The 19,135-nt window shown below is 36.9% G+C and overlaps 3 protein-coding genes across 3 annotated transcripts in view; all 3 read left to right on the forward strand.

Annotated features, from left to right (window-relative positions):
* Positions 1 to 5,324: 5,324 nt before the first annotated feature.
* On the forward strand, positions 5,325 to 10,163 carry mcrip1 (MAPK regulated corepressor interacting protein 1). Its single transcript, XM_077211590.1, has 5 exons — positions 5,325 to 5,424; positions 5,866 to 5,948; positions 7,159 to 7,274; positions 7,993 to 8,097; positions 9,385 to 10,163. The coding sequence occupies exons 2-5, from the start codon at positions 5,941 to 5,943 to the stop codon at positions 9,447 to 9,449; spliced, it is 294 nt and encodes a 97-aa protein (XP_077067705.1). The 5' UTR covers positions 5,325 to 5,424; positions 5,866 to 5,940; the 3' UTR covers positions 9,450 to 10,163.
* A 2,439-nt stretch (positions 10,164 to 12,602) lies between these two features.
* alyref (Aly/REF export factor) lies at positions 12,603 to 17,009 on the forward strand. The gene is made up of 6 exons (XM_077211622.1): positions 12,603 to 13,157; positions 14,865 to 15,029; positions 15,109 to 15,256; positions 15,905 to 15,971; positions 16,058 to 16,256; positions 16,701 to 17,009. Exons 1-6 carry the CDS (start codon positions 12,912 to 12,914, stop codon positions 16,713 to 16,715), a joined length of 840 nt encoding a protein of 279 aa, XP_077067737.1. The 5' UTR covers positions 12,603 to 12,911; the 3' UTR covers positions 16,716 to 17,009.
* Positions 17,010 to 18,032: 1,023 nt separating this feature from the next.
* arhgdia (Rho GDP dissociation inhibitor (GDI) alpha) overlaps positions 18,033 to 19,135 on the forward strand; it is a 28,364-nt gene continuing 27,261 nt past the window's right edge. The window contains exon 1 of the mRNA XM_077211626.1: positions 18,033 to 18,178. The gene's annotated coding sequence lies outside the window, so the exon portion shown is untranslated. The remainder of the gene's footprint in view (positions 18,179 to 19,135) is intronic.

Below are 19,135 nucleotides of genomic sequence, written 5' to 3' on the forward strand. Positions count from 1 at the left end.
ACAAGCAGGAAAGAATTAAAAGGGAAATCAGAATGATATCCTATAATAGCTAATAACATCGTAAAGTATCATTAATAACTATAAAATAATCAAAAAGGGGAAGATGAGATAGATGCACAATTCAAAACAGAGTGAAAGGAGGAAAAACGTGATACCGACTTAGTGAGGAAGGCCACAGGGTGGCGCTGTTTCCTCCACATGGATATTAGTTGCTGACAGGCAAACACGACGTAAATTTAAACTGGTTTAAAACCAAATTAAAATAAGTGTGAAAGGAGATTGAGAAATAAGGATTAACTTGTATAATAATTAACGACAACAGTAAAGTATCGTCAATAATTATAAAATAGTCAAAAGCGAAAAGTAGAAATAGGCCATTCAAACAGAATTGGACAGAGAGACAAGGAGAGTTGAGTGAGCCGACTTCTAAAGTGGTGGCCACTAGGTGGGGTATTTCTAAGTGGGCTCTCTCTGGCTGTGCTGGGATTTAGTTTAAGTTTTAATTCAAATCTTGTTTTGAACCAAACTCAAAGTAAATGTACCAGTCAAAAGCAGAAAAATTTGTCTAACACAAAATAATATTCGCACAAGCAAAGCTCTAAATGCAAATAATTATTGAGAATTTAGACAGGGAAATGAATTCCCTTAATTCAAAGGGAAATGAATTCAGCAGTAAAGAGAGCATTATCTGAAACGGCCACAAGATGGCGTAATTGCACTCATGCAGGCTGAAGTCAGAAGGCGGGGCGTAATTCGAGACTCCTAAACTCTTAAAGGACGCCCTCTGGTGTTTAGCAAACGGAATTACAACCGACTTTAATGTGATTCAAACTAAGAGCTTTCAGCTTGCGTCGTGCGCTGATTTCCTGCAATAAATCACAAATAAACAAGCAGATCTCTGTGGATCTTTCGGTGCTGTACTGCACAAGAGCACGAAACAGGATTTTTTTCGCTGTGAAAACACGCAGATGTGAAACAACAGGAATTTCCGTCTGTTGTTACTCACATAAACATTTTTATGTATTAGATTTACATTTAAATGTATCAGATCTTTAATTGGGTAGCTAAACCAAATTTTGACCAGGAGTTTACCGTTTTTGTTGAATATCTCTGGGTTAACCACGAATTCAATAACGACATTATGTAAGTAAGGCCTTTTACCACTGAAGAGAGGAAACTCGCTGTCGATCAGATTTACGTCTTGCTCTGATAAAGAGATTCTCGTCTTAATCAGGCGTTTAAATAATATTAACATGTACCAGCTGCAAAAAGTTTGCTTCGTCTTCACAGGGACAGGTATTATGAACTGCAGTTTAATTGAGCAATTAACAGTGTTCACATGTTAGACATATTTCACAGAGTCGATTAGCTTAACTGAGATCACTTTGGGGCGATCAGTTCTTCAGTGGGTTCGCGTTGCGCGACTTTCACTGGAGCGCTCATAAAAAAAAAATTAATACACAATATACTCATAGATTGAAACTGAATTTGCTCATAAAACAAAGTTTGAAATGCCTCGCGTTCTCCACCAAAACTGTAGCGACAATGAGTCTTACATTAAATTAGCTCAAATTATATATAGGGAATTTAATAATTAATCATGAATGATTAATATATTGCATATTACAGTTAAATTATCGAAGCTGAAAATAGATCGATTGTATATATGAATGATCACCATAATGGGTTATGGTTCGTCATTAAAATATCAATAGTCTTATTACAAACAGATTGTTCGATAACTAAATTAATTCCATTTAAGGTTATCTCATATAATCATTCTGTAATAAGGCTATTATTATTATATATAAGATATATTAATGACGAACCATAACCCATTATGGTGATCATTCAAATATACAATCGATCTATTTTCAGCTTCGATAATCAAGAGAGTCAAGACAGTTCAGCAATATATTAATCATTCATGATTAATTATTAAATTCCCTATATATAATTTGAGCTAGTTTAATGTAAGACTCATTGTCGATACACAATGAAGTCTAAATTAATTACTGACAGACACATTTTTACAAACCTTCGTAATAAAGTAGTCAGTGAACTAAGGAAAGCAAAGGCAAAGTTTTTATGGATATTATTAAAGACGGAAAAGGAAATAGTAAATTGATATGGAGCAACATAAATAAACTAACAAAGAAAGACAACAAGCAAAATCAGGGAAATGGATATGAGCTGAAAATTAATGGAATTTTAAATAATGATTTTAGTGAAATAGCTTCTATATTTAACACTTATTTTACCGCACCAGTGCAGAATTTATCTGACACTTTTGGTGCAAGAATTAAAAATATAGCAACACCAGATAATAATAAGACCATTTTTAAGATAACTGAAATTCCTGAAAAAAAAATGTGTGAGACATTAAGCACTTTAAAGTTCTCAAAGGCAAGAGATACATTTAAGTGGGATTCAGGATTTCTAAAGAAGAATATTCACTCCCTCATCACCCCCATTACACACCTAGTTAATTTCTTGATAAAGCAATGTTTCCAATCGCTTGGAAAAATGCAGTGTTAGTTGTAGAAAAAGTGGTAACTGAGCAGTTAACCGACTTTCTAAATTCTGGACAAGCACTTCATCCAATGCAATTTGGTTTTAGAAAAAATTACTCGACCGAAATGACTACCTGCTATTTTGTTGAAAAAATCAAATCAGAACTAGACTGTGGGAGTGCTGTAGGAGCAGTTTTTCTGGATTTAAAAAAGTCTTCGATACAGTAAATCATAATGTTCTTCTCTCTAAGTTGACACCCAAATGTATGCAGAATTGCAGATGACACGGTCTTTCTGGCACATGGAAGAGACAGATACGAAGTGGCAACCAAATTAACAGCAGCAATGGCAAAAATTGCCACATGGCTCTCTGAGTCTTGCATGACACTAAACGTCAGTAAAACTGTGTGTATGTATTTTTATATAAGGAACAATCAAAATCAGCCAGATATCGTTGTAAATGGGGAAAAAATCCAGATTGTGTCACACTTTAAATATCTGGGAGTTATTCTTGATTCAAAGTTGTATTTTAAGAAACATATAAAGCAGGTTTGTAATACTGTTCAGTTTAATTTAAGAAATTTTAGACACATTCGTAATCAGTTACCTTTAGATGCTGCCAAATTGTATATGCATTCAATGATTGTCTCACATTTTACATACTGCATCACAAGTTGGTCACAAACCGGAAAAACAATACTTGCTCCACTAAAAACGCTATATAAACAAACTCTCAAAGTATTAGATAAAAAGCGATCAGGTTATCACTACTGCAATATCATTCAAAAGCATAAACTTTTGACTTTTGAAGATTTTATGTGCTTGTCCAATGTTTGTTTAGTGTACAGAGTAATTAATAATCTGGCTATGCCCCCATTAGAGGAGTTCATTATATTGCTCTCAGATAGTCGGAGAACAACCAGGGCGACCAGTAGAGGTCACTGTGCCGTACAGCGCAGACGTACTGAGTTTGGCAGATCAGCCTTCTCTATCAGAGCCTCTAAGTACTGGAACTTAGTCCCAAATGAGATTAGAGACATTAGTACATTTACTTGTTTTAAATATAAAGTAAAATTATGGCTAAAATCTATACAATCATGTACCAATTAATCATAAACTCAAAAAACTCATTTTTTGTCGTGTCCTAATATTGTATTGGTGTGTTTATTAATATTGCACTTTATTTTGTTCTGTTGTTCTGTTTTATTGTGTTTTTTTTAAACCCTAAAACAGGCAACGTGTCTCACTAGATACATAGTTTTTATTGTCTTTTTTGGGGCATAAGAATGATTTTTTCATCAAATTCTTTTATCACTTATGACAGCCTGGTCTGTCTTGAGTATGCTGGTCACATGATTTGCTTCAAATTTTTTGTGATCAGTTAGTCAGCCTGACCTAAATCCAACATGGCTGCCAGTGGTGCAGAACATTCAGATTTTGAGATAAGTAAATATATATTAAACTTACTTTTCTTCTGAAAAAAAAAGAAGAATTCTGCTAACATTGTGAACATTGTCTTAAGGTGCTGAAGGAGAACATTAAGTTACATGTTGTTATTTTTTTTTTAAATGTATGTAACTCCTGAGACACGTTGCCTGTTTAGGGTATACAAAAGGGATTAAACTAGCTCTATTTAAAATGCACTATTCAAACTTAAATGATTGTAATTCAAGAATGTTTTTGAATATAGACCTAAGTTTGGTCTTGTTTTAAAAAAAACAGTCAGCAGATTATTGCTGAAGTGAAAACACTACAAGAAACTAAAGTATGAAAAAGTTAAGGAAGTTTAAAACTTACATTAAATCAAATATACTGTACTTAATATTTATTGTTTTTTACAAAATATGTATTTTACAAAATATTTTTTACTATAAAATTACTATAAAATCAAAGCCATATATCTAACCAAGTTGTGTTCCAAATTTGAAGTTGATATCACAAAAATTGAAGTTCCCATGAGATTTTGTTTTGGCATAATACCAAAAATGGCCACCGGGTGACTTACATTCCATTGCATTAATTGTATGCATTCTGCCATAACAAATTAATACATTTCTGTCCAAATATCACTTCTGTCACAAAATATGGAACATTGAGACTCCTTTCCGACAATATGTGTTTTGTCAAGATTAGAAAAGGTTTTGATCATAAATTATGAAACATGACGATGCCCAAAAGGGGAGGAGCCCATTAAAATAATTTAGAGTACCGTTTCTATGGTAACACAACGTCCAATTTCAAAACGGGTTTCACGGGCTGAATCTTGAGTTCGTAAGCTTTCCAATGATATATAATTTGTCAACATTAGATCAGGTGAAGTTATGGGATATAATTGTTTTAACATACAGTGGCAGTAACAGTTAACAGATTAATGACTTGGTCCTTTTTTACACCCTAATCAGGCAACGTATCTCAGGAGACACAAATCATAAAATCCAAATTATTTCAAATTTAAAAAAAAAAATCTTTTGGATATGTTTTATTTAAGTCCAGATGATATAAAAAATTAAATGAAATTATTTTTTGCTTAGCATTTTCCACTCTTGCCTGTTTAAGGGTTAAAGAATGTGAAACTTTGTTGTCTGAGAGGCTACTTGCGTGATGACGTTTTATGGTATATTTATATGGTTTGTTGGATTGTTAATTGTATGTTACCCTTTCCTGCCCAGGGACTACAGATGAAATTTAGCTTGTAGCTAATTCTGGTATGGCTGAGTACCATACACTGTCCCTGTTAAATAAATAAATAAAATAAATAATAATAATAGAAAATATTCGACCGCTTTTCGCGCATGCGCTTCTCGCTCGGCTTGTTCGGCAGACCCGGAAATAATTGGTTGGCATTAGCAACGTTTCGGCCGAGCCAGGCCTGAATACAGACACAGCAGAAGAAAGAGAAACAAACAGACAGGTTTGAAACTCTCAATTTATGCGTTTTCCATTGTGTGAACATTAGTCTGAATTTTTGGCGATGCATTCGCTGTGCATTCGCTCAGATTGCGTGTGAAGTCAGGATCAGTTTAAAGCTATGAAAACAATGCTAGCATACTAGCTGCCAGTATCTCATGAACAATAACAAACACTTATTATTATCGAGTCACTGAATTACCTTCCGATCCTTTCGCTTCAACCAGAAATATAGTATCAACACAACTCATTCTTTTATATTGTATATTGTACATCAACATGCACATGTTACAGATATATGTGATCCATTGATGGTGCTGCTGCTCTTAACATATCAGTTAATAAACTCTGCGTGTCGTTGATTTAATGGATCTTTAACTCAAATACACTTTTGTGACAACTGATGTGTTTCGTCTGAATTACTTTAATCTTACTTTTCCCTCAGAAAACACACTGAAGAACGGGCAAGCTTCCCTGTTAAGCCTCATACTGAGATTGTGAGGCAAGAGACTTTAACAGAATGACAAGGTAAAGTCATGAGTCCTTGCTTTGCTGATGAGACGCTTCACAACAAAAAGGGATGCATTTTAATATCCAGATATAACCATTATTGACTTGAGAGCAAACACAATGGACTGTTTTTACAGACTGTAATAGTGTTTTCAAAGTAATTTGTATTTTCATTTTTAATAATGTACATTTATAACGCTGTACTTTGTGTTATATTATCTTGGCATTAATTATGAACGAAAAATCATAATGATTCCAAACAAACAAGTAGCGTACAAAAACAAACTAATGAATGCTGCTGCAAGTAAATAATAATAAAACGGCTTAGAGGTAATGATGGTAAATTGGACATTTCTTTTTCTGCTGTAATCAGTCCCTCTGTGTTTCTTTTCCTGTTTTGAAAAGTTGTAGAAACTTTGTCTTTTTTGCTATTGGTGATGCAAATAAGAATGCATTCATTTATTTGTATTTTCTCATTCACCTTTTTATGGATGTTTCTATCATGACTTCTGTAAACACCGGAAATGTGCAAAGGCTTCATATTCATGTTTTAAACTTCTGTAAAAGCAGCTTCTGCTGAATTTAACTTTTCACAGTTTCAGGTGACCGGTTTCAGTTTAACATCTTGACATGCTCTTCACTTCTTAGGGGCCGTTCACATGCTAACGTTCTTAACTGAAAACTGAAAACTATATGCGTTTTGGCCGTTCAGTCATTTACACAACAATGCCGTTTTTGGGGCCTGAAAGTGCAAACTTTTGAAAATAGGTTTCACAGTGCAAGTTTTTGAAAACGACACCCTTACTGTGTAAACTACTAAAATGTTAATTTGTGTGTGTAGTTTCTTTACAATGTGACATCGCCATCTACTACCCTGGCATGAATAATACAGTGATTATATTCGTTTTCATGGATCTTTGTGATTGAGATCGTTTTGACAATGTAAACAAAGAAAAAAAACGTTTTAGTTGTAGTACATCATTGTATCATCATTTAGTACATAAACATTTTAGTACATCATTGTAATGTAAACGTACCCTAAACCTGGGGGAAAAAATACTTTTTAATACTACACAAAATAAATGAGTGGAATTGAAAGAAGAAAAACACACTAGTATGTATGTGGCTAGATGCTTGGAGTTGTACCCAAGTACAGTTCCTCAGTTTCATAAAGCATCTTGTCATAATGAAGCATCTTATTCAATGTTTTTTTGTGTGTGTTTTCCAGCTCCTCCACTCCTAGAATGCACACGTACAAGAGGACTTCCAGCCCTCGATCGCCAACAAATACAGGAGAGCTTTTCACACCAGCACATGAAGAAAATGTGCGCTTCATTCATGACAGTAAGACGGCTGCACATGACACACTCCTTTATAGCTGAGCACCATTTTCACCTTGAAAACGTGTGATTCCCAGGCCTGAGAGCATCACTGAAACTATCAAATATATAAAAAGCATGGGAATATGTCATTTTTGTTGTAGTAAATGCTGTTCTTCGCCAAATATTAAAGATTAAGTGGACATGTGAATTAATTGTTGTTGTGTTGTAAATGTTATTGCTCCATTGTTATGTTATATGTATTTTAATTCATTTTAAAAGGCTTAGGTCTTTGCTGAGGTCTATTTTTATTACCACAAAAATATCCGATTAATTGATTAATCGGCAAATAATCGACCGATTACTTGATTACCAAAAAAATAGTTAGTGACAGCCCATATAGCACTTTATAAAATAGATTGTGTTAACACAATCAGCTTTACACTATTAAAGATGAAAAATGTTGTCAGTGTCGCTTTCAATTAGAATTACAACTTCAGTTTCTAATGTAAAGTAAAAAAATCTGTCAAATATTTTTCTCTACAAAAGGGGTCCTGGCAAAAAGGTTTGAGAATTACTGCTTTACTTTATGGATCAATCTTTACAGATTCGTTTTTAAAAATCCTTATCCTGTAATCATGTGCAAGTCATCGAAATTCATTGGTCAAAAAAGTGTAGGAGCTCTTGATTTCAAGCCATTAATGTTGCTGTAATTCTTCTTGTTTTTTGTGTTTTCTTTCCAGCATGGCTTTGCGTTTTGAGAGACATTAAATCCCCACAAAATAGTGAACGTAATGATCGTGGACCACAAGAGTATGTGGAGAAAAACCCAAATCCAAACCTACATTGTAAGTTTATTTTCATGTAAAAGTTCCTCAAGACAAGACAGTCGCTATTATAATATAGTCATTCCATGTCAAATCATGCAAATTTCAGACACTTCCCCGTCTTCCCCTATTTTTTCTAAAGAAAGACACACATAAATAGTGATGAAAGCCAAAATATTAAATATAATGGCTGTATATTTACTGAGAAATCCACTGTTTTGTCAAGGAGGTCAAAATGACAATGTTCACCTGAGATTTGGAGCCACATTACAGGGGGGTAAAAATGACTTTAGAAAGATGGCAGCATCATTATTTTATTTTTACACAGAGATTGGAAGGTCTATTAGTTACATTTGTTAACTTTAACAATCTTTGTTTCATTATATCCCAACAGTGACAGTTTAAAAAAAGGCAAAAAGCACTTGTTGTGTTTTTTTGCTTCATGTTTGCATGCCTGTAACTCTAGAAATCTTACTATCCTTTTAAATTCTGGTTCTTAACAAACTTTCCTTTTGGTATTTTCATTTTAAGGGCACCATATGATACAATCCCAGAGATAAAGAGATCTTAATGCGGCTCCACGAGTAAATTGGTCTGTTGTTCACATTTTCATTGGTCAAAAACCAAATGTGGGTCACTTTTACAGTGACATGCATGACAACTTTGAAAAAGGAATACATTTCTAGTTTCAACATTATTTGTTGTTCAGATATTCCTCTTTAAAAGAAAAAAGCATCAGCTTAATGCAAAGTGACCCACATTTGGGTTTTGACCACTAAAATGTGCATTATTGACCAATTTACTCACGGAGCCGCATTAAGATCTCTATATCTCTGGGATTGTATCATATGGGGCCTTTAAAATGAAGATACCATAATGAAAGTTTGTTAAGAATGAGAATCTAAAACGTATATTAAGATATCTTTAATAATTATTGAGTTACAGGCATAAAAACTTGAGGCAAAAAAGTGATTTTTGCACTTTTTGAACAGTCTCAGTTGGCATACAATGAAAAAAAGATTGCTGAAGTCAACAGATTTTACTAATAGACCTTCCAATCTCTGTGTAAAAATAAAATAATGATGCTGCCATCTTCTAAAGTCATTTTTCCAAAGTCATGGCTCCAAATCTCAGGTGAAATTGTCGTTTTGACCCCCTCCACAAAACAATAAATATACAGATATTTTGGCATTCTTCTTCATTTTTGCATTTCTTTCACCAGAAATAGATTTTCCCATTCATGCAGACAATGTTAATGTCTTGTTTTTAAACGGGTCAACTTCATTTCTTGTCTGTTGTCTCTCTCAGCTTTTATACCAGTGGACCTGAGTGACCTTAAGAAGAGGAACACACAAGACTCCAAGAAGTCTTAGACCATTCCCTCTCTTTCTGACCCACCAGTTTTTTTTTTGTCCTCCCTTTTACATTCGGGACCTTTTTGCTCTCTCAGTCTTCTGTCGGCCAACATAGAGAGAGCCACGAGCCGGGATATTTGTCCAGAATTACTCCAGAAAGCTCCTCTCTTCTCTGCCTCATGGACCCGTGGTCTGGACTCACTGGCTGACGTCTGTTTAAGAGCCGTTTGAGTGGCCATTCCCTGTTTTTCATGCTCATCCGGGCTCTCTGATCTTGCTTTTTTTTTTTTTTTGGCAGATGGGAAAATAACAGACTTGTTTCAGGATCTTTTTTTTCTTTCTCCATTGGTTGTGTTTAGATTCTTCTTCATTTGCACTTTTTTGATGGTGAGATGACAAACGGGAAAGGCACAGAGCATTTGAACTGTTGGAGCGACTCTACACGAACTTTCTCTGAATGGGATGCAGTCCTGGAATTGACTCCTTTTTTAAAGCATCTTCATCGAGTGACTGACTGACTGTTGAGTTAGTAGATGAATAGATGGATCGAATGATTGATTAGAAGACTTAGAAAGCTTTGTCTGATAGGACTGGTGAGTTTGGCTCAGCATATATTTTTAGTAGATGTACCGCCATTTTTAACTATAAATCGAGAACTTTTAAGTAGGCTTTTCCACATCTTTCGTTCCCAGGCTTTAAAATAAAATGGAAATAAAGGTTACTTTTATGTTATCTCAGCCTCTCTGCATTGTGTTTATATCCTGGTGGTTTGTCTGTTGTCTTTGAGGTTTTTTGTGTGCTTTTCTGTAATGTAATGTAAAAGCATTTTCAGCGTCAGAAAATATGCTTTTCTGGAGATGATTCAGAAATCCTCTCGACACATCTTCAGCTCATGGCCGTATACAAATGTGTGTCTAAGCAAACACTCTTTAGGCTGAAAACTTGTAACAAATCATGGTTCATGTCTCTGACTAAAACATTTGGATTTCTTACAAAATAAGGATGAATTATTTTGAGATGAGTGAAATGAGGAAGAACTGGGAAAGTTTAAAATGAACTTTTATTGATAAATGTTTCAGTTCCTCTATCCATAATTCCAGGTTAGTTCCTGTCATCTGCATGCAAGACTCATTTAGGGAGGCTCTAGGTTTTATTAAGCCATAATGTTTGGTGATTATATTATCTTTTGATTACCATCCTTTTTTGGAGGCTATTGTGAAAGTGGGAAAAGTTCAGGTAAGTTATCGTGATTCTGCAGATAATATGATTTATATGAACGTAAATCTTTCTCAAAAGCCCTTGTTAAACATATCACAAGCCTCTTATGTATAGGTTTATGTTTTTCATAAATACTATGCATTTAATGGGCACATATTCATTGTCAGTATTTGTTTGTTACCTCAAAACGCTGGCGTTTTTAATATATAAAGTTAAATTGGCTTCATATTTGGGTGTTTCAGACATATGATGATGAGTAATGATGAGGATAAATCATTTCAGGGAAAATTAAATAAAAGGTTATTCAAATATCCCACTGATTTTATGACTTTTGTCGAAATACTGCGGAATTTATTAAATTTATGCCTTCAGAATTTGTCCTTGTGTGTAATGATATGATCATCTAAATGTAATGATGTGATTAAAAACATGTGAATAATTTGAAAATAGAGCAAATATCAATGGTCTTGATTAAAATTGTATATATATATATATATATATATATATATATATATATATATATATATATATATGTATCTGCATATCTATATATACAACATTTGATTATTATCATTTATAAAAACTAATTCTAGTGAGGCTTACAATTAGTATATTTATTTACATTTCTAAAAGGTCGAAAACCAATAACAGTTACGTATTTCGTCAGCGAGAAAATCATAACACTTACATTAGCTTCTAATATTTTTGAAGAAAATCTACAACGTTGAATCTATAATTTTAAAACTATATATATTTTTAGTGAGGCATACTATTAGTATATTTAATTTACATTTCGATGAGTTTGGAAAGCTCGAAAACCAATACCCCTAAATAGTCCAGTCATTTTATCAAAAAAGGTTTAACAAATTGCAACTGAAGCAAACTAAACTGATTTGGTGTCCTCAGTATGACATGAGTAAGGGGAAAAAAGCCCAGAAGAATCCCATTAGGGGAAAGTTTTGAAAAAGACCCAAATATAACCTATTCATTCTTTTTCTCACGTGAATAGGGTAAACACTTTAACCTTCAGATATCACCATGAAAATTACTGAGTCGATTACTTATGTCAAGACAAACAAAAAATGTATTACAAGTTTTTTGAAATTGTTTGTTAACATGGACAAACAGTGCATAATCTAATTACGTATGTGCTAATGTGCATAAATACCCAAACAGATCCAAACATTGGGTATCGCCAGGTGCAAATGTCTTGTTGAATCTTGTCGATAGTAAAAGACTTAATGTTAAGGTCTGAATGGAACCCATTTAGGCTACCCATGATCATTAATACATAGAGGCAGGAAGAAGTACTTTAGAAACCAGCGTTTATTAATTATTATTGCAGAGATGGGGTTTGGGGCTGGCTCCGTGGGACTGTTTCTGGGGGATAAATCTGAGACAAGAACAGGAGACATATAGGAGAATGCAGAAGACAAAAGGTAGGTAAAATAAAAAGTGACTGGATCAAAAAATCAAATTACTTACACAATGCCCAAACCCTATCTCTGCAATAATAATTAATCACTGGTTTCTAAAGTACTTCTTCCTGCCTCTATGTATTAATGTTCATGGGTAGCTTAAATGAGTTTCATTCAGACCTTAAAATGAAGTCTTTTACTGTTATATGTCAAAAAGATTCAGGTTTGGGTATGCAAATTAGCACATACGTAATTAGATTATGCACCGTTTGTCCATGTTTAAAAACAATAAAAAAAAACTTGTAATACATTTTTTGTTTGTCTTGATGTAAGTAATCAACTCGGTAATTTTCATGGTAATATCTAAAGGTTTTACCCTATATTCACGCTATAAAAAGAACGAATAGGCGTATGAATAGGCTATATTTGTGTATTTTTCGGAACTTTCCCCTAATGGGATTCTTCGGGGCTACACAGGACATATTGAGGAAACAAAATCGGTTGAGTTTACCTCTGTTGCAATTTATTCTAGGTTGACCCCCATTTTGGCTTAAAATGACTGGACTAAAAAGTCAGTGAGAAATTCATCGAGTCTCGCATTGGTTTTAAATCACAATAAATAAACCGTTGTCCAGCGGGTGAGGAATTTAAACCGGAAGCGCTCGTTTCGCAGATGTACGTCATCAGCGTTCCCGCTATAAATGCGTCACCCGGCGTGAAGACGTTCGTGTATTTCTTTCCTCTCTTTTGAGCGAGCTTTAGCGCAGGGGCAGGGTAGTACTTCAAACGTGCTGTTTTTTTGTTTTAGTTGACTTCAGTGTTTAGCGTTAACAAAGGCCAGGCGATGGCAGACAAGATGGATATGTCCTTAGACGACATTATAAAGCAAAACCGGCAGCGCGGAGGCGGGCGCGGCGGCAGAGGAGGCCGCGGGGGCCGCGCAGGAACAGGCGCCCGAGGAGGAGGCGGCGCCGGCGGACGGCTCGGAAATACAGGCGGAGGCTTTGGAGGCCGCGGTGGGGGATCGGGCCCCATGAGGACCCGCCAGAACCTGAGCCGCGGAAGAAGCAGACCTACGCCGTACAGCAGGGTAGGAGAAAGCGGAGAAAATCAAGGGCGCATCCACATGCCAGTGGGTGAAGCCCAGTTTGTATCTTTCTAGGCTGCCAGCAAACATGGCGGCGAGCTCATGCCCCCTGGAGCTTCTCTGGGAGTGTAACGTTAGTTCGGGGAAGCTCGTTAGATGTATATTGTGCATAATGTGTTCTCTCCCCAAGTTCTCTTGCCCTTCGTGTGAGCACCAAACACCGTGGGTCGTGAAGAAGCGTGTGTGTCTCTCCTATTCATCCACCCAGAGGCCGTCGGCGCCATTTTGAGGACGGCGGATGCCTTTCGTTGAGCCTAACCTTTCTTTGTGTTCGTCGACATCAATCTTCACGTGGTCTGCCTTCAGATGTTAGAAGATTCCACCTTTTTTGTGCATTAAAGCCCAGCTTTAACAAGGCTTTACCTCCTCGGTGGAATTTGGCTTTGTTTGTTTTTTTGGGAGGGGTTTCATGGGCCAATATCATTTTAAAGCAGAAAAATAAGTTACATAGTGCTGGAGTCGTACAGGATAAACGGACGTTGGCCATCTTTGTCCAGGAATTAATGGAGGTTCACCTCTTCAAATTGATTAGTTTGAGCTTTAGTGAGGGCTTTATTTAAGCACGTCAAAATGGCGTGGCCTCAAAATGGACGCTCCATCATGGACACTTTCGGTCTCCTTGTTTTCCCCGTGTGTTTTGGACTTTACTGTGCTGCTCCTCACCGGAGACCAGTGGATCGTCCACCTAACGGAGACCTGCTGGGATTCGTTTGGATGAACGGCAAGAGACTCTTGGGGTTGCTGGTAGCTAGCTTGCTGCCAAAGGGGTGGGAAGTTACTGAGGGAATACTGGTGTTTGAAACAATAGGCTATGATGGGTTCATTTGTTGTTAACCTGCTCTTGTAAACGGTTATTGCATGTACATTTATTTGAATTAACCCTCTGGTTTCACTTTTGATGCTAAGTGGTCAAAACAATAGGCATAACTGTTAATTATGAAATTAAGTTACTACACTGTTCCTCTAAGTTATGCACCATTTATTTCTGTCCTGTACAAAAAATTAACCATGTTTCACTAAAAATACAACCAATTCAACCATGATGATGGTTTTGCTACACCAATAAAACCATGGTTAACTTTCACGAGGGATATAAAATGCTATTATAAGTGGTTAAAAGTATAATGCTCTGTATTTCCTAGTTGCTTTTTAGGCAATTGTCTTTTTTATTATTAGCCACAATGTAGTCTAAAAAGGTCTTATCTTTGAAAATGATATCCAAATCATGTGTTTACCCCCTCAGTTTGTTTATAGTTTCCCATGATTTGATCACAAGCAACAAAAAAAATCCTCTCCCCATATACCAAGAGTTTAATTTCTTAAATCACCTTTTTTTTTTTTTTTTTTTTTGGTCTAAAACAACCACAGAGCACCAGAGGGTTAAGCTTGCCTCCACTGAGATCGAGTGAATTGCACATCCATCCAGTAGAGTTAGAACATGATTTGAACTCTGTTCCGGAGCTGGCATGGTTTACTTGTTTGTAGTGATGGGGTGGGCAGGGATTTCTGGAAATGGCAGTAAGCGCACTGGGTGTCCCTGGCCTTGTTGAAGCGGAGCCCCCTGCTTGCCCCAACACCCAGCCGAGTGGACTGTCAGTGACAGACTGGGGACCCGAAGTCAGCAGGTGCGTTCTCTCTCATCTGTTGCAGCCCAAGCAGCTCCCAGACAAGTGGCAGCATGACCTGTTCGACAACGGCTACAGTGCGAACGCTGGCGGAGGAGGCGGGGGTGGAGGCGGAGGAGCGGGCGTGGAGACGGGAGGCAAACTCCTCGTATCCAATCTTGACTTCGGCGTCTCTGATGCAGACATTCAGGTAGTGTTCGGATTATAAGTAAAAGTCTTTGAGAAATTGGGTTGTTTCTGCAGCTTATGTATGGTTTGTTTTGCTACAGGAGCTCTTTGCAGAATTCGGCACTCTAAAGAAGGCAGCGGTACATTACGATCGGTCGGGACGCAGCCTTGGCACTGCGGACGTTCACTTTGAGAGGAAAGCAGACGCCCTGAAAGCCATGAAGCAGTACAATGGCGTTCCCCTTGATGGTAAGTGTGCATCCTACAGGCTCCCACGGTACCTTTTCACAGGCCCTGATATACTTGCTAAGTTGTTTTGTTCTTTGATTTGGGGTGAAGTTTGAAATACCTTTGCTTATACTGTTAGCGAACACCCTGATGCCGTCCGCACTGCTGAGAGCGGCGTTCAAATGTATGTAAATGTGCTGCGCACTTTACTCAATAACAAAATAAACATGCAGCCAAAATTACAGTGGTCAAAGCGCAGTTAAAGGGATAGCTCACCCAAAAATAATCCCATAATTTACTCACCCTCAAGCTATCCTTGGTGTATGATTTTATTCTTTTAGTCAAAGAGTCAGATATATTAGAAGTACTGGCTCTTCCAAGCTTTATAATGAGTGAATGGTAGCTTAGATTGAAGCCCAAAAAAGTGCATCCATTAAAGTAACAACGCGACTGCAGGGATAAAGTCCTCCTGAAGCAATGTGTTTGTGTAAGAATCCATATTTATGACTCTGTATACAGTTACCAGAAGCAAGTGATAGGGGTTTACAAACTTAGTATGGGCCTGATTTCGTGCAATGACATCACAAAAGTTTGTTCGATTTCGCTTTATTGTTAAATTCATTGTGAGTTTGGCAGCAGTTTTCAGTTGTGTATACTCTCTTTGTTTAGGTCGCCCAATGAATATTCAGCTTGTTACATCACAGATTGATGCACAGAGGCGGACTCCGATGCAGGGGTAAGGGTTACAAAAAATTGGTTTAGTCTATTGCCTCTATTTTCTAATGTTTCCCGTGACTGAATTGCTGCTTTTCTTCCCCACAGTCTCAATCGTGGAGGTGGCGGCATGAACAGAAACCGAATCGGAAACTTTGGCACACAGAAAGGTCGTGGGGGACGCGGAGGTGGTGGAGGAGGCGGTGGAGGATCCAGAGGTCGCGGGCGAGGCGGTCGTGGCGGCAGCAGCAAACAGCAGCTCTCCGCGGAAGAGCTCGACGCCCAGCTAGACGCCTACAATGCTAGGGTGTGTTAATGCATTCAGAGGCTTTTAAAATCAAGTATCCCAAGGGTCTTTGAAGTCATTGAAAGTTTAAAATTGGGGGGTGGAAAAAAATTCAAGGCCCTGGAAAGTGCTTGAATTTTATTTTGTGCAAGTTATCTGGAAAGTCATATTCCCTCCGGTCCGCTAATGTGTTATTTCGCCAACACTTTGTGACCTATGCATGCTAGCTTGCTTGGTTTACATTAGTTACGCGCATTTACGCTTTAAGTGTTGTATGTTGCTGTGAAGTTCACATGGAACGAAACGCAACAAACGTGTCCCTACATTAAGTTCATGAATTTGAGGGTATTTAGGCCTGGGAAGTCCTTGAAATTGAAGTTAACCAAGCTGTGTGAACCCTGTAAAATGTGCTTTTTTTACATCAAATCTGGTACTAATCTCCTTTTGCTTTTGTTCTTCTAACAGATGGATACCAGCTAAATACCAACACCTCAAGCTGCGTTCCCCGCTGTTCCGACATGGGAAGAGTGGTCATCGTTGTAATAGCTTTGAACATGCCGGATGTTTTACACGTCTTCAGAAGTGATTTAAATTTGTGTAACAGACTTTCTCCTTTTAAAATGCTTGTTTTTTACCTACTTTGTTTTATTTTTGTTTTTTATTTTTTTTCTGAGAAAACCTGGTTGGACTGTAGGCTTTTAAGGGATGTTCTTATCTTTAACCATCCTTGTGTAGATCATTGAAATAAAAAACCTGCAGTATTTAGTAACCACATGATGTCTCTGCTTTCTCCATGCACACATCTTGCACTTAACATCACAATACAGAGAATTGTGAACACTTGTCAATCATAAGTTTATGCAGCATTTGAGGTGTATAAATGAATTGACAAAGCACACTACTCCTGCCTTCCACTAGATGTCTACATCTGTATATTTTGCCTTTATGATTAGTGTAAAGATGCTTTTGTAAAAGTTAAATGAGTTTTAATAGGTATTGTAACCCCTTTAAAAGCTACAATGTTGTTTTGGTCTGAATGTCTGTTGCTACACAAAATATTGACAAGGAGCCTTAAGAACATTTGTCTTACAAATGTGGTGATTAATACCAGGTTATTGTAAGTTTTGCAGTTAGATCTGTTTTTAAAGTTACATGTCCCTTTCCTGAAATGTACTAGGCACATTGATTCATACAGGTTTCTGATTGGCTACAATGAGTAATGCATGAAATGCTACTAACAAATCGTCTAACAGCAGTATGAAATGTGTGTCTTGTTAAATTGTAGTTTGTTTTATGGAGAGCGTGCTTAATCAGGCAAATGAGAGACCATTAACTACCACTTTTTATTGAACAAATGGGTCTTTGCAAGTATACAAATTTATAAAATTGATTCGAGAACATCGCTCGAACCTGGAAAATGGTTTGTGTTTACAGGTTTATCGAGATCGCTTCCTATCGAATTTCCGAAACGGTTGTGACGTAAAGCCTCGTTAACTGAGATCACGTGACTTTGGCCGTTTGTTTCGCGCTCCGGATCACACGTTCAAAACAAATGATTCGAATCTTCACGAAGCAGTGATTCGAACGCGCCAGTAAGCAAATCAATCATGTTTACGTTAATATAATAGCGTTATTATTAGATAGATGTATGACACGACAAACATTTAAATGCACAAATAAACTACAACGTGACACATTTAGAAACCAAGAAAAACAGACTCTTATTGTATTAATATCCACGAATTCATTCCCACCACTTTGTTTCGTTTGAGCTCGAGAAGAACGAGGGATTTGTTGCGCATGCGCAGAAAGCGTCAGGCGCGTGACGGTATTCCCGGAAGTGTGTCGCTCTGGCTGGCATCGCCGCCGCTCCCTCATCGCGCCATTGAGAAGTCAGGGAAGCTTTCTCTAACCTATAAACTCGCAGTACCCGCTGGTCCACGGTAAGTTTTCACAACAGAAACACCACGAATATCTCATGTAACACTCAGAAAGGGAAATGACAGGGTTTTCGCTTGCGTTTAAAAATTTTCCCGGTAGTTTTGCATCTTTCGTAGCTCGGTAGCAACGGCAGGTTGACACAAGACAGCAAGTTGAAACATGTATTTCCTTCCTGCTCCACACGCTACATGTACAGCCATTTATAAAGATGGTCAGTGCGAAATTAAGCATGCATTTAATGTCACGGATCAGACTGGAGGGTTTTGTGTTCTCCAGTTTCATTTTGATAACCCAGTTCTGTCTGAATTGGTCATCAGGCGTTGTCCGAAAAGCCTGTAGCGGAACATCAAAGTTAACGAGCATTTCCAAGCTCGAGATTTTGCCCTTTCCATGTAAAATAAGAGTAATCTAGAGATTAAACTCTGGGATTTGGTTTCAGAAAAGAGTCTGACTGCATGTTTTCTGATCTTCTGCTCAGTTTAGATCGTCTTTTGAAATAATCCAGATATCTAGACATGTCCATAACATGACCGGCGAGATGATGTATAATCATATTAAAACTGTGTTTTGACATTATATATTGACTGAGAATAAAGGGCCAAGAAGTCGAAGGGACATTTTCAGAACTTGTTTTCTGCTGCTGAGATAAACATTCACACAATCTACTGTTTTATTGCATGAATTCGTGATTTGTCAATGATGTTAGGAGTCTGATGGAAGTCATATTGAATTTTTTTTTTCTATAAAACTTCCTATTATGGTCGACTAGTAGCATTAGCCTGCTAGCATGAGGAGGAACTTCCTGGATCACAGCTGCAACTTGATATATATATATATATATATATATATATATATATATATATATATATATATATAAATAGCTAATTTGCCGTATTTATATTTTTTCCTTAGGCATAATCTGCAAGGAAATCTATTCTGTTGGTTGTAAAACAAATTAA

Source organism: Siphateles boraxobius, unplaced genomic scaffold, assembly GCF_051911475.1.
Source record: "Siphateles boraxobius isolate OS27281-9 unplaced genomic scaffold, OSU_SipBor_1 66, whole genome shotgun sequence".
NCBI lineage: Eukaryota > Metazoa > Chordata > Actinopteri > Cypriniformes > Leuciscidae > Siphateles > Siphateles boraxobius.